The following is a 14581-nucleotide window of genomic DNA, read 5'->3' on the forward strand; positions in this document are numbered from 1 at the left end:
GCCCAGGCTGAAAGGCCCGAGGCCGGCTTCGGGGCTGCGAGGCCAGGGGGAGGAGGCCTCTCTCCCAAGGGGTCAGCGTGCGTGGGCTCAGGGGGGCCGGGCAGCACCAGCTGCCTCCGCTCCTCAGGGGAATACAAGGAGACGGAGTCACACCTCTGTTTCAGAATACTAAAATGTGGAAAAGCGTGTTTTAAAAATTGATTGAATGCAGTATAATACAGGGACTTTGGACCTACAGCTGTAACCTAAGTCTAACATACTTAACATTTCCGAGTTATGACCGACAATATGGATAAGCCGTACATTTTCTGCTGCCTCACCTAAAAACCAGGGAAGCTCTGCCTTCACCCAGCTGAGAGGAGAAGGCGGCATCAGAGCCGCCGAGGCCAGTTCAGCCTCTGGGAGCCGGAGCGTATCTTTTATGAGTCCTTTAAACAGCAGCTACACTGACCTTACACCAACAATGAGAAGAGAGGCTAAAACAGGTACTTTCACTTATCTTATGATGTGGATTAGATCTAAATGTTACATTTCTGCTCCTTGTCAATTACTGGGACAATTTTTTAACAAGAGCTTATAATCTTTCAAGTTTAAAGAAGTTAATGCCACCAAGAAAATTGAAAATAAAATAGATGACTAGTATATGGCGGCCTATCTCATATAATTATTAGTGTCTATAAATATTTATGCCTCATGCTGGAAGGTGACCCTTCTGTCTAGAAAGGGCACAGGTCCCCTCCTGGTCCTTCACAGGACAGTACACCTTTGTTCGCCACCTGTCACCAAGGTGAGAGAAGCAGCATCGGCAGCTTCCGTCTGAGATGCAGCGACCGAGTGGGGTGCACCTGGGCTGCCTTGAATCCTATTTCTGTTGTGAATTTTCACAGTTCATTTCTGACAAATGCTGTGTATATCTTCCCTCTCACCTAGCAAGCAGCTCACATGTTGCTTTGTATGACAGATTAGTGTCAAGAAACCTTATTCTAAGGAGCATGAAGAAATTAAAGGTTAGTTTTAAACTTTATTATGATACCATGTTTGACTTCAATATACAGCTTTGAAGAAATTGGGCTTTGTAGCCATAACCAAATGTTTTAACCTAGCTTACCTATCTTTGGCTGGGCTAATTAGCACAGATTTTATGATAAAAGCATGATTTTTAAATAAACAGACTTTGATTATACTACAGAACGAATTTGCTTTTGGTAGTAAGAATAAAAAAGAGCACATTCAGAAGCAAGCCTGGCATGGCTAGGCTTATCAGAAATAAACAATCTTACAGAAACCAACCTCAGACAAGGTTACTCTGCACCCATGATAAAATGAGACAAAGAAGGCCATTTTCCAATTCGTCTAAGCAGGGACAAACATAAGGTCACCGTGGAACCCCCAAAATACCAGCTATCTCCCTTTTTCGCTAAGTGAGTTGCTGGCTCTTTACCCAAGTAACCACCGCTTCCTTCCACCTTCCCCCAAATCCTCAAACCAAAGCCCACAGTCTGCTGTACGTTTTTCAAACACGCTTTCCTGAGGGGCTCCGCAGTTGCCCATGGTGTGTGTTCTCCCCTGAATAAGTAATAAACCAAAGTTATCTTTGGCTGGAGGGCATGAGAAACAAAACCAAAATGAAATAGGACAACTCTCAACTCTACATTATATAATAATCCTATTCTACACATCATTGTGTCTCTAGTCACTGAGGGAGAATAACAAAATGTTTATCCCATTTACCTCTAAAATCGTTTCAAGAAATCAGCTTTCTGGTTTTCAACTTGAGCAAAGGACAGAAATCCTTTGGTTTCTTCTTTTTATTTAAGAGCCAAAATGTATTTTAAAGATTCAAATTCTGTGACCTAACCATCTTTTTGTATAGTCTCTATAGGCTGTTTGCCAGGCCACAGAAACACCATTTTTAAAAAGTGACATTATTCCACATTGAATGAATACAATGGATTAGAAAGATCTGGCCCAGTGTTGTAAAATTCAGTACTGTACATGAGTCACTGCAGAACTCCATTAATTTTCATAAATAAGCAGTACACATACAGAACTATACAAATTTCAGACATAGGTTTAAAGATGGATGAATTCTTCACCTCATACACACATTTTCTAAAAACTGCCATCACATTTAACATAAAGGAAATTATGACTCACGCTTCATTAATGGGTACAAAAATAAAATCCTTCTCAAATATATCTACATGCCGGGTCCACGTTTTGACTCTCCCATGTCGCTTTTGCTGGATTCTGCAGGACAAGAGAAGAACTATCAGGCCTCTGGGATGCGCTACTGCTTCGGTTTATATGCAGCGATTTGTAAATACGAAGATTAAGATGTTGACAGAGCAAACAGTTGCATGACATGATTTAACAAGTTGGGGGAAGGCAGCCGAACATCTGAGACGGAGCTAGGGGGCGCGACGCTGCTCAGGACGGAGTCTGGAGGCGAGCCCGAGGTCCTGCTCCCACTCACTCGGCGGCACCGCACAGTGCACAGCACCCCACCCCGCTGGGCGCACCCCAGACCGCGCCCTGGGACGACTGAGGGAGGCGCGCTGGACAAGCAGGCGTAACTGCACCTTACAGAGGAAGACCGACTAACCCTGAGAGGCACGATTAGCAATCTGTGAAACAGTGGAAAATATTACTTATATTACACAGAGCTGCCATCAGTTCAAGACATTTAACAGCACATTACGACAAAAGAATGTACCAACTCTGTGCCTTTGACCAATTACCATCGAGCATCAGAGCCAGACACAGTCACTGCACCGACAGGTCATCGACGAAGCAGCTCAGGCCTAACACACAGAGTATTTTTTCCTAACAGGTCTTATAAGAATTAGCCCAAGACCTCATTAAAAGTACAAATTCACAGGTTCCATTCTTAGGTATTATAGATGGAATATCCAGGGAAAAACAGACTAACCTGTATTAATTGAGTATCTAAGTAACTGTTTTTAAACTATCAGGCATATTTGGAAAATGCTGATCTAGATATTAGATCTAAAACCTTAATGAATTCAAGGTATTCTTGAGGTTTTATAATAGTATGAATTATATTGATTTTGCTAATTGATTATAGAATTAAAAAACTGCCTAAATACAATTTTACTAAGTTGAACTCGAGTGTCTTATTACATCTGTTGAATATTTTCAAAGAGATTGACTTACGACAGATTAGTTGTTTCATGAAGATTTCTCCTCTCTCTCTGATTAAGGCGTTTATAGAAAAAAGAACTGAATATATGTATTTGGTCAGCCTCTTCTTTCTTCAGTTTTTCAAGCACCAAATATCTATTTTATAAAAAATAACTCTAAATATAATATATTTAGTAGTTTATACTAAAAATAGTCAAAATGATCAAGTGTCTCTTATGCACATCAATTTATTCCTTATAACTGAAGTTATTAGCAAAGTTTACTTCATATTCTTGATAATAATTACCAGATTACTCTCAAGTAATGAAAAGTGGTATTTGAGAGTAAAACTATGATCTGAAAGAGCCAATCTTTTAAAACAAGGGTACAGTCATCAAACACTCATAGCAACATTATAACAACCAAAAATGTAAATGACAGAAATGCTCTTCAACTGATGAAAGAAAAAATAAAATGTAATTTATCCAGAAAATGAAATATTATTCAGTAATCAAAAGAAATGAAATACTGATCATGCTATTACACAGAACCCTGAAAATATTATGCTAAGTGAAGGAAGCTCATCACAAAGGCCCATAAACTCTATAACTTTACACATAACATGAAATGTTCAGAATATGCAAATCCACAGAGACAGAGAGGAGAAGTAATTGCCTGACGTTGGAGAGCTACTGCTAATGGATTCTGGGGTTCTTCTGGGGGAGGAAAATGTTCTAATATTGACTGTGGTGATGGTGGTACAACTGTCTGAATATACTAAAACCCACTAAATTATAAACTTTATATAGGTGAATTGTATGGTATGTGCATTGCATCTCAAGCTGTTATCTTTATGTAATGTTTAGTTTTAAACAGTTAATAAATGATGCATATTCTAGTTTTTACAAAAAGGAAGAAGAAATAGAACCTGCACAGTGGTGAGACTGTAACAATGACTCATGATAGGGACCTCACATGAGCTCTAGTTTTCCCCTGCCTTAGCTGTTCCTCTATAGGTCTATATCAGAACAAACAGCACTGGTTCTTGACATCACAAAAGTAAATTATGATATAGTAAATTTGTCTATGTTCCAAACTCCCACAAAGGATTATGCAAATTCATTCTTATAACTGTATTTTTTATTAAAGTGAGGACAGTCTGAGAGCCTTGTGATATCTGCACAGAAACAGCAAATATCCCAGAGAGCACATCTTCGAGATGTGTCACTTTTATCATATTTGTTTATTATAAAGCTCAAGTGCTGATGAAAAAGATGTAACTTGCAGACTTCTTGCTTTAAGACAACTCAGTGTGGCCCCACAAATGATATTATAAGGCAATGAATCAGCTCATGACAGTTTAACACAAACTGCTGATTTCTACAATAATATCTTCAAATCAGAGCATGTAGTGAACAGATCAGATTTGAATTTAGGGAGAATCATACTGTAATGGAATAACCATGCAGCTTTTACCAGCCCAAATTACAATGGCCCCTTTGTAAAACTAAGATAAATAAACAAAGTGCTAATTCAACTTAAAAAGTTATTTGTGATTTAAGAAAACCAACTTTCTACTTTCTACATAAACAAATCCATGACTGTTAAAGTAATTTGTTTTGTCTTTCTGATCTGATAAACATATTAAGCCTTTCTGTGACTATTTATAGGGGTTTAAATATATATAGTTCTGGATTTTTTACATATGTGTGTCAGAACTATTGATTTCAATTAGAATAGCCATAACTCTCAATTGAGAACTAAAGGGAAAATCCAAATTTATTACAAAAAACTTGTGGGAATTTCTCCCATTTATGAGCATTTTTTTCTTCCAGTGTATAAATCCCTTAAATAATGATGTCATGGTAAAGCTGTTCATTTGCCATTTCATAAAAGTAGACAATCTAACAATCAAATCATGACTTCTTTAAATGTAGGATGAAAAGATGATTTTAAGGCTCATTTGCAACCATATGTAATTTAGAAAGTAATTTTTACTAAGATAATTTTCTTCTTTGCAAAGCCCTTCTACTTGCAATTTAGGCATTTATTTAAATGTCTGTTCCTGACTTGTCAAAAACGAGGAACAGTTCTGGTAGCAGCCATTTTACTTATTTTAAAAGTGAAGTTTTAAAAAAAGTTTCCTCTTTTTAACTTCTAACAAATATAACAGATTTCTTTTTAAATGACAGATTTTGTTAGGTTTTCTTTTTTATCTGGAATACTAATTTACATCAGAAAGGCAAAACTTGCAGACAGTGTAATTTTATTGAAAGAAATTTGTTTTAAAGTATAACTATAAAATGTCAAGAGGCCTCCTGAAAATATAAAGAATTTCAAGAGTATAAACAAATGACTATAAAATCCGTACTGCAAAAAAAAAGTAGATTACTTAAGTATGAAATAGAATTAACTAAAATGTAAACAAAATACAGGAGTTTAACCTGTTCTGTAGATTCAACTATGATTTTGAAAACAAAAGGTAATTTTTTAATGTAAAGACATTAAACTGGTTCAAAATAAAGGGGTGAAGAAATATACATTGTGCAAACAAATCAAAAGAAAGTTAGAGTAGCTACATTCATTTGAAAGTAGGCTTATGAACTAGGATATTGTCAAGGATAAAAAGAAATACTACATGATAAAAGGATCGACTCTGCAAGACACAAACATATATGTGCCTAACAACAGAGCTTAAGAATACATAAAGCAAAAACTGCTAAGATTTGAAGGAGAAATAGATGAATCCACAATTATTGTTGGAAATCAATAACCTTCTCAAAAGCTGACAGAACAAGTAGGCAGAAAATCAGTGAGGACAAAGGAACCCAAACAGTGCTATCAAAGAATTTGACCTGAATGATATTCACAGAGCAACACTTCATCCAACAAGTTTTGTTCAATACATTTGAACTTTTCAGTAGCTTGGCTTGTTAAGGTAGTATACATTAGAACTAAGGGAGAAGACCGTTTTTAAAAATTATGGGGAAAAAAAGCATTGACATAAAATTTCCAACTGGACCATTTTTAAGTGTAGTTCAATATTGTTAAATATATACAAGTTGTTGTGAAATAGATCTCCAGAATTTTATCTTGCAAAACTGGAACTTGGTTAGTAAACTACAATTTTCTTTTCTACTGTCCCTCAGCTACCAGGTGACCATTATTTATTTTCTTTTTCTATGATACCTCATTAAGTGGAATCAGTATTTGTCTTTTTGTGACTTATTTCACTTTGCATCATGTCTTCCATATTAATCCATGTTGTAGCCTGTGACAGGTTTCCTTCCTTTTAAGGTGAGTATATGCTGTATTTCTATATATGCCACATTTTGCTTGTCCACTCTTCCATCAGTAAACATTTGGGTTGTTTCCATCTCTTGACAAGTATGAATAGTGCTACTATGAATGTGAGTGTGCAAGTATCTCTGAGACTCTACTTTCAATTCTTTTGGATATATACTCAGAAGTGGGATTGCTGGATCATGTGATAGTTCTAGTTTTAATTTTTTGAAGACCCATTATACTGTTTTCCATAGACTCTAGACCATTTTACATTCCCACCAGCAGTGCACAAGGGTTTCATTTTGTCCACATTTTCACCAACACTAGCTTAGTTAGTTAGTTAGTTAATTAACATAGTAGTCATCCTAATGGGTATGTGGTGCTCACTGTGGTTTTGATTTGTATTTCTCTGATGACTTATGATGTCAAGGATCTTTTCATATGCTTGTTGGCCATTTGTATGAAGTAACATCTTTTGACTGAGCTATCAAGAACTGTTTGAACTTGTCCTTGAATGTGTCTCTTAGGTCTCAAAGGTGTCTACATCTGCAAAGTTAGGCAATTAAAGTCTAGGACAGTTTTTCTTGCCAGCAAATCTTTGACACATTTTATAAGATACTAAACTTATCCCATTACCATTAAATTTTGTAAAAGGAAAAGCAGTGCCTTTGAGAAGGGGGTAGGTAGAGTTACATAAATAAGAATATATTACCCCCTGATGTTAAGTAGACCCTGTTGATGGTGGTGTTGAGTTCTTCTATATGCCCTTGATGATTCTGTCTAGTTATTCTATCAACCGTTCAGAGAGAGGCATTGACGTCTCCAGATATATTATGGATTTTCCCATTTCTCCTTTTAGCTCTGTCAGTTTTTGTTTCATATATTTTACAGCTCTGTTATATGGCACATATCAGTTTAGGATTGCTAAGTCTTCTTGAAGGATTCACATCTTCATCATTGTATAATGTCCCTTTCTATCCCTGGTAATTGTCTGTTTTGATGTTTACTTCATCTGATATTAAAATAGTACCTCCTGCTTTCTTTTAATATTTACATGGTATATCTTTTTCTACACTTTTCCTTTCAACTTGCATATATCATTATCTTTCAAATGAGTTTTCTGTAGACAGTACATGCTGGGGTTATGCTATTTTATCCTTTCAGCCAATATCAGTCTTTTAATTGATATATTCAGTGCATTTAAGTGGGATGTAGTTAGTGATACACATACTATTTTCTAGTTCACTTTCTCTTTCCTCTGTTCTCTTCATTCTGTTGAGCTTATATTCATTAAAGTTTTTATTATTATAGTTTCAGTTCTTAAATTTCCTATTCTTTTGTCTTTATATCCTTCAAATTTTCCACATTTCACACATGTTCATAATTTTTCATTAAAGAGTTTTTATTTTGCTTATGATGGATATCTTACAACATTGTCAGATAATTCTAACATCTGTCCCATCTCAGTGGAGACTGTCTATTGATTGTCTTTCATCATTCAGTTTGAGATCTCTCTGGTTCTTGGGTGAGACAAATAATTTTCAATGGAAATCAAGACATTTTGAATATTAGCAGACACTGGGATGTCACTTAATTCTTGTGTTCCAGCAGGCCTCCCCTGACCCTGCACCCCAGCGGGGGCAGCGAGCACCACCTCAGGACGGTCAGGCAGGAGGGGAAGTTCTGTCCACCAATCCTATGAGAGGTGGAGAGGCCCCAGGCCACTGGGGGTGCGAGTGGGAGGTTCCCCAGTAGGCCTGATGGGGGAGGGAGGGAGGGAGGGAGCTCTCAGCATCCCCTAGGGACCGGGGTGTAAGTCCAGCTCTACTCAACCCTAGCGAGCTTAAGGTCACTGTGACCTCACAGCTCCCCTCCGCCCTCACCTGCCTGCACCTCTGCCATGTTGATACCCCTGGACGTGCCCTCCTTTAACACCTCACCTGCCCTCAACTGCACACCGTCACTGTCTGGCCTCTTCTTCTTGCCTCTCAAACACCTTCAGGATTCATTCATGGCAGCAGCTTTCCGCCCTGTCTCTCTCTTAAAGTCTACTCTCCAGGTTCTGTCTTTACAGCTCTTTTTCTCATTCTGTATCTGTACCTAAGTAATTTCATCCATCCTCATAATTAAAGTACCACTTCGAAAGTAAAGACTCCCAGCTCTGTATGTCACCAGACCAGAACTCAAATGACCTCCAGAACCACAGAGTCAACTGTCCCTTTTGCAGAAGCACTGACATTTAAAGGGCAACTTGTCCACCCATAGCTGTTCCGCTTCTGCGGTCACTGCTTCACTAGAGGCAAGATCACTTTGCAGGTCTCACTCATCAGAAAAGCAGGAGTTATTTGGCAGCCATTTCCCTCCTTAATATCCATTCAATTAGCCCTGGAGTTTTGTTAAACAACTCTGTTAAAACACTTCATTATTTCCCCTTCACTCCAAGTAAAACGTCTTAGACTTCTTATACCACCTTAAATTTCCTTAAATCATATTTCATCTAGACATCCACAATGAACATGCTTGTCAAAATGATCCTGAGGAAACCCAATTATGGTGTCATTTCTCTGATCAAAACCTCTCGCTCCTTATAACGAGGTTTTCTTTTCCCAGACTGTGGGTTGCAACCATTAGCAGGCTACACAATCAATCAAACAGCCTTTAATAACCACGTTTTTAAAAAGTACTTGTTTTATGAAATACATTTGAATAATCTAGAAAACCTGGAGAGCACTAGACACCGACAGTTGTTTTGTTTCATGTACACACCCATTATATATCACAAACCAGTAAACACATACAACTTTATACATGTATAAACACACTGCACATACATGTATATGCATGTGTACACTGGGTCATGATGGAAGCTCTTCCAGGAAGGCCTCTTGGTCCCTCACATTTCCCAGCTCCTTCCCCCAGAGAATGAAACATTACACTTCTGCTGTGTCTCTACCATGTTAATGCTTGTCAAAGCTTTACTCCCATGTTTGTGTTCCCTGTAAGAACATAAACTGCTAACACAGGAGCTGGCACACAGGAGCTGGCACACAGCTGCAACTTGGTGAACATTTATTGAAGGAAATGACTGAAATCATACTTCTGTGCTTGCTCAGCAAACTAATACCCAGTCTAGGGCAGTAATTTTTAAAAGGCTTGAAACACTCTAACAATAACAACACAGTAAGCTATCATTTACAGTCACTTTTCCTGGTACTTGACATGTGTTGTTATTTCATTCTCACAATTCTTTTAGATACTGTTATCATTAGCATTTTTAAAATGAGGAAACACAGAGACATAAATTACTTCCCAAATGTCACAAAGTAAGTGGCAACAATGAATTAAAACCAATTTTTGACTCAAGAAAACAAAATTATACATTACAGAATGTTAAAGATATGCTAAAAGGTTAGTAGAAAATTAACTTACTTCAAATAAAAGTCTATAATAACATCATTTAAAAATTCTCCTTCACTTAGACAGTGCAGGTCCTCATTAGTAACAGAGATACCTCCCTTAGCTGGAGGTGGAGGGTAGACTATCAATCTGCAAAAAAAATTTAAAAACACAAGCAAATAAATAAGTAAATATATATGCAAACACACGTGTGTATAACTGAAGTGTAATAAAACAGACAAGAAACTGAGAGCATTGCAAACATGGAGGAACTCTCACTTCTCTACAGGGCCCATGAAGATGGTGTGAGTCTCTCCGGTTTCTTCTTCCTCATCAAAAAGCTGGAATTCCTGTTTGTTTTTAAGTTGTATTTTAGATTCAAGAGACACCTGGTAAAAGAAATTCAAATCATCAATTCACAAAGTCAATTGAGAAAATTTAAATAGAAAGAGCAAGCACAAGGCAAGGAAGCTTTTCAAATGAAAATATGAATCTAAAAAGTACACACGCTTTTTAACAACTACAAACGGCAAACAGGCAAAACTGGGGCCCACTCCCTTGGCACCCGCAGCTTCTAAAACAGCAGCACTCTTCCCACTTTTCAACAATGGTTTTCTTGGTTTTGTCTAAGATCTCTACTATTGATATTAAATGAGATCATGTGAGTAAAACCCAAAGAGCAGATACCCTGTTTTTTCTCCCGGGGGTGGAGGTCTGTCTAAACTCAGTGGCACAGCCACTCAGGGGGTACAGAGCTCAGGCCCGAGGAGCCCAGGCCCGCGAACGCCTCCTCCAGACACAAAAACAAGTCTGTGCGCGCCGGTCACTGGCATCTGCACCCACCGCAGCCTCAGGCTCCAGACGCTCTTTTCTCTCCCTGGAACCACCTCCTGAGGCCGGCTCTGCCAGCGAAGGGGAACACCTCCCCTCCCTTCCTCTGCTCTTCTCCTTGACCCCCTGACTGTGTCAACAGCTTTTTTTCTGGCGAGGCCTTGCTCAACACCAACATTGCACCTGATTTCCAAGTCTGCATAGGTTGAAAGATTTTAAGTATTTCTAAAAGTGAGCAAAATTCACCTGCTGTAAAGTGGCACAGAAACTTAAGAGTATGTAAGTCACATTTGTGTCACTTAACATTATTCTATGTGTTACAGTGGTACTGAAGCCCTTGGTTCAGATGGATCTGAGGTACCTACTATATGTTTGGATACATATATTGACAGTCAAGATCAAATCATATATATTCTTCACTTGCCAAGCTTTCAAACACATATGTGCATGTTATATATAAATGTACAATGCACTGGAGACCAAAATTCCTGTATTTATATTGAAGCCGATGGCATCACTGATAACGACTAGCAAATTTAAGAAACGATAATAATCGGTTTGAATATAGCCCTGTTTGTAAATGTAGGCTGAGAGTGGGAGGTAAAGAGAAAAGGAGAGAAAAAGAGACAGAAATTAAAGATAAGAATAGAGTGTGGGAAGAAAACTAAAAATGCCTACACAAAGTTCTATTTGTGACACAAATCACCTACCCACCATTCGTGTTTTGACAAAAGTAGTTTACAAATCACATATAAAAAGCAAGTAATTCTGAAATGGAATTATTAAAAAGATCTAACTCCAAAATGAGAGGTGAAATAATGTAACATATTTCCCTTTCATGCTGTCCATTATTTAAAAGTACATTGAAAAATTTTAAAACATAATTACATTTTTTTTGTTTTCCTTTTGTACACAACTTCCTTTGATGCTCTCTTCATACGTCTTTGTACAGGCAACAAGCCTGCTATTGGCTTCTTCAAAGGGAATTTTCGCAAAAAAATTGGACACATTATTCTTTATACCAATTTCAGTAATGATATTTTCAAACACCATGTTTGCCTGAGGATCTAGGCCATTTTGAAAAATTAAAATGATGTACTGTTCTTCCAAATCTGAAAATAAATCAATAGAACTTACAAGTTTAGAAGAAAAAAATTGGCAGACATTAGAAAGAGTAACAACTAGGTATTTCCAAGAGTATCACCAGAAAACCCGGTGTACGTGCTCCAAGCAACGGTGGCACACAGCGGACGCACACGAGCCCTGGACGGAGGACCGGCCAGTTCTCCTGACAGTGTCCCCGGGTTCTGAAGAGGGAGGAACTGCAACACCCACTAGCGGCAGCTCAAGAGCCAGTCTATTTGTGGATGTCACTAATTCACCTCATCTACCAGAATGCAAATAGAATTATGGTTTTAAAAACACATCAATTAACATTTTTGTCAAACACAAATAAGAAACTGCCTTTTTGTTCCATCACCTCAGAATTTAACTGCAAACACTGCTGTCACTGACGCGCCAGCTATAGCGAGCCTTGATCTATCGCGAAGCGGAAGCAGCAACGACCGCTGAGCATTTATTTCACAGCCAGTCGCGCGGGGCCGTAAATGGCAAGAAGGGAAGGAAACAAACTGGAGAACCGCATCTGTCGGTGACAGAGGATGAAGACCCATTCTTTGAACTTGCAAACTTCCTATTCAAACCAAGTTTCAAGGACTCCAGATTTGTATGGTCGATTTATACTTGGCACTCTTTATCAGTTCATTTAAAAAAACATCATTTTACTCAGATTATATATATACTGTTCAAAAAAAGAGTGCAAATCTTTTCAGTTTTAACCTGTTTTGAAAACTTTCTAAATGAATTAAGTTGGTTTTATTTTCAGAGCTCCCAATACTTGTGAACTTTTCTCCATCTGCTAATGGGGGCAGTTATATCTACCATACAGGGTCCCTGTGAGGACTGTAGTGACGCACCAAAGCATCTATCAAGCGCACACTCACGTTCTGCTGTTCAGTGTATTCTATGGATTACTATGACCTGCTCTACATGACTTACTTGCCATCTTATTCACTCCTTTAAGATCACTCCACACCTGATCCTCCGCGTTCACTCGCAGCTGCATGCCCAGCTTCTGATAAACTGCTGGGATTGTCTGGAGAAACACTACTGGTAATTTTCGGACATTACACCATTCACATTTAGTTAGATCAGAGGTATTTAAAGTAATCCCTACAGGATCAGTTTCTGGTTCTGGGGGAAAACAAATGGAAATGGAACGGAGTCAATTATTAAGAGGGCAAAATGACAAATGCAGGAAACTGAGAAAATATAAGTTTAAAGTTAAGCACGTATTTATTATGCTCTGTAAATAGTAACTCTAGTGGGAAATGAAGAAAAATCTTTTTAACTATTTGAAAGAAGCTTCTATATTTTTTCCAAATTAAAAGAAGATTCCAGTGAAGTATACTTATAAAATTAAACATAGGTTTTATGATGTTGCAGAATGAAATTATACTGATACACACCCTTTGTTAAGATAAACGTAATAACAAATCACCTCAATGAATTCTATGAATATCATTTTAATTTCTATTCCTGTAAAGTGTTTAATGTAAACAAAGCTTTAGTGACTAAAAAGACATAAAAAGCTTACCTTCTATCTGTATCTTGATAAAATCTAAACAAAACTAAAAATAAGATAAATTAGTACCGATCATATACTTGTGAAGATTTTGCTGCCAACTCCTAAATGGCACGTTATTTCAGTCTTAAGACTACAGAAGGCAGAAATGGAACATCTACCATGTGCTTAAATATGAGCTATTCCCCCCTCCTAATTCTCTCTCAAAAAACATGGGCTTCCCCTTTTGTATTCAAGTACTTAGAACATTTTTATTACTGCTTTTCTTTCAACTTCAAAGAGATGTTGAGAGAATATTACAACAACCTGAATATGCCATACCTAGATTTCCTGTTAGTATCTCACCATACCTACTTTCTATGTATGTATATGTATGTATGTATGTATTCATTCTTTCTATGTATGTATATGTACATACTCCCTTTTGCTAAATCAATGCACACATATCTCAAGAACAAGGGAATTCTCCTTTGCAGCCCAAACATCTTCACCACATCTAAGAAAATCAAGATTAACCTCACCTGACATAGAGTTCCATATTGAAATTTCCCAGCTGCCAAAAATTGTCCTTTATTGCTGTTTTAACTGCTCCCCAATCCTTAATTCTACCAAGATTATACTACATTTGCCTCTTTTGTCTACTCCAATCTAGATCAGAAACCTGCCTCCCTCTTTTCTTCATGACATGGCCTCTGAAGAGTTCAGTTTAGGGTCTACAAAATGTACAACATCCTAGACTTGCGTTTCCTCAATTTTAAACTCAGGCCACTCTTTTCCAGCAAAAACCATCACATCACTGACAATTTTGTACCTCCTACTTCATCACACTGGAAGGCAAAAGATGTCAGGCTGTCTCACTATTGATACAAGTTTAATCACTCGGCAAGACAGTGTGCCAGGACTTTCCACTGTAAAATACATTTTTCCCTTTGTAATTAAATAATAATCCATGGAGAGATACTCGAACGCTTGTTACTTTTCTTAGTAATACTCTGTCCAAATGTTTTAGCATCAATTGAAGATCTTGTGGTCTGAACTGGCTATTGCTGATGATTATAAAATGTTGATTTTCAAACTATTTTAATATGGAGAAGACATAATTAGGCCTAATATATCCTGAGCTTATTATACTCATTTTGTGTCTACATAACAGAACTGAATAAAGAGATAAGAGCTTCAAAATGCATTAAAAAAAGTAAGTTGGACACAATAATTCGCAATCACAATATAAGTCAGTCACAGGGACGGTAGTACAGCATGGAGAATACAGTCAATGATCCC

The 14581-nt window shown here is 37.5% G+C and overlaps 1 protein-coding gene across 4 annotated transcripts in view; it reads right to left on the reverse strand.

Annotated features, from left to right (window-relative positions):
• The window catches only part of SENP6 (SUMO specific peptidase 6), a 107195-nt gene that overhangs the window by 10635 nt on the left and 81979 nt on the right, over nucleotides 1–14581 (reverse strand). For all 4 annotated transcript variants that reach the window (XM_073224350.1, XM_073224351.1, XM_073224349.1 and 1 more), the window contains 7 exons: nucleotides 13313–13346; nucleotides 12715–12909; nucleotides 11545–11768; nucleotides 10105–10214; nucleotides 9859–9975; nucleotides 3178–3300; nucleotides 2158–2250 (listed from right to left, as the gene is read on the reverse strand). In XM_073224350.1, the coding sequence (XP_073080451.1) occupies nucleotides 2158–2250; nucleotides 3178–3300; nucleotides 9859–9975; nucleotides 10105–10214; nucleotides 11545–11768; nucleotides 12715–12909; nucleotides 13313–13346 (896 nt within the window). The remainder of the gene's footprint in view (nucleotides 1–2157; nucleotides 2251–3177; nucleotides 3301–9858; nucleotides 9976–10104; nucleotides 10215–11544; nucleotides 11769–12714; nucleotides 12910–13312; nucleotides 13347–14581) is intronic.

The sequence above is a fragment of the Manis javanica genome, chromosome 16, assembly GCF_040802235.1.
Source record: "Manis javanica isolate MJ-LG chromosome 16, MJ_LKY, whole genome shotgun sequence".
Taxonomy (NCBI): Eukaryota; Metazoa; Chordata; class Mammalia; order Pholidota; family Manidae; genus Manis; species Manis javanica.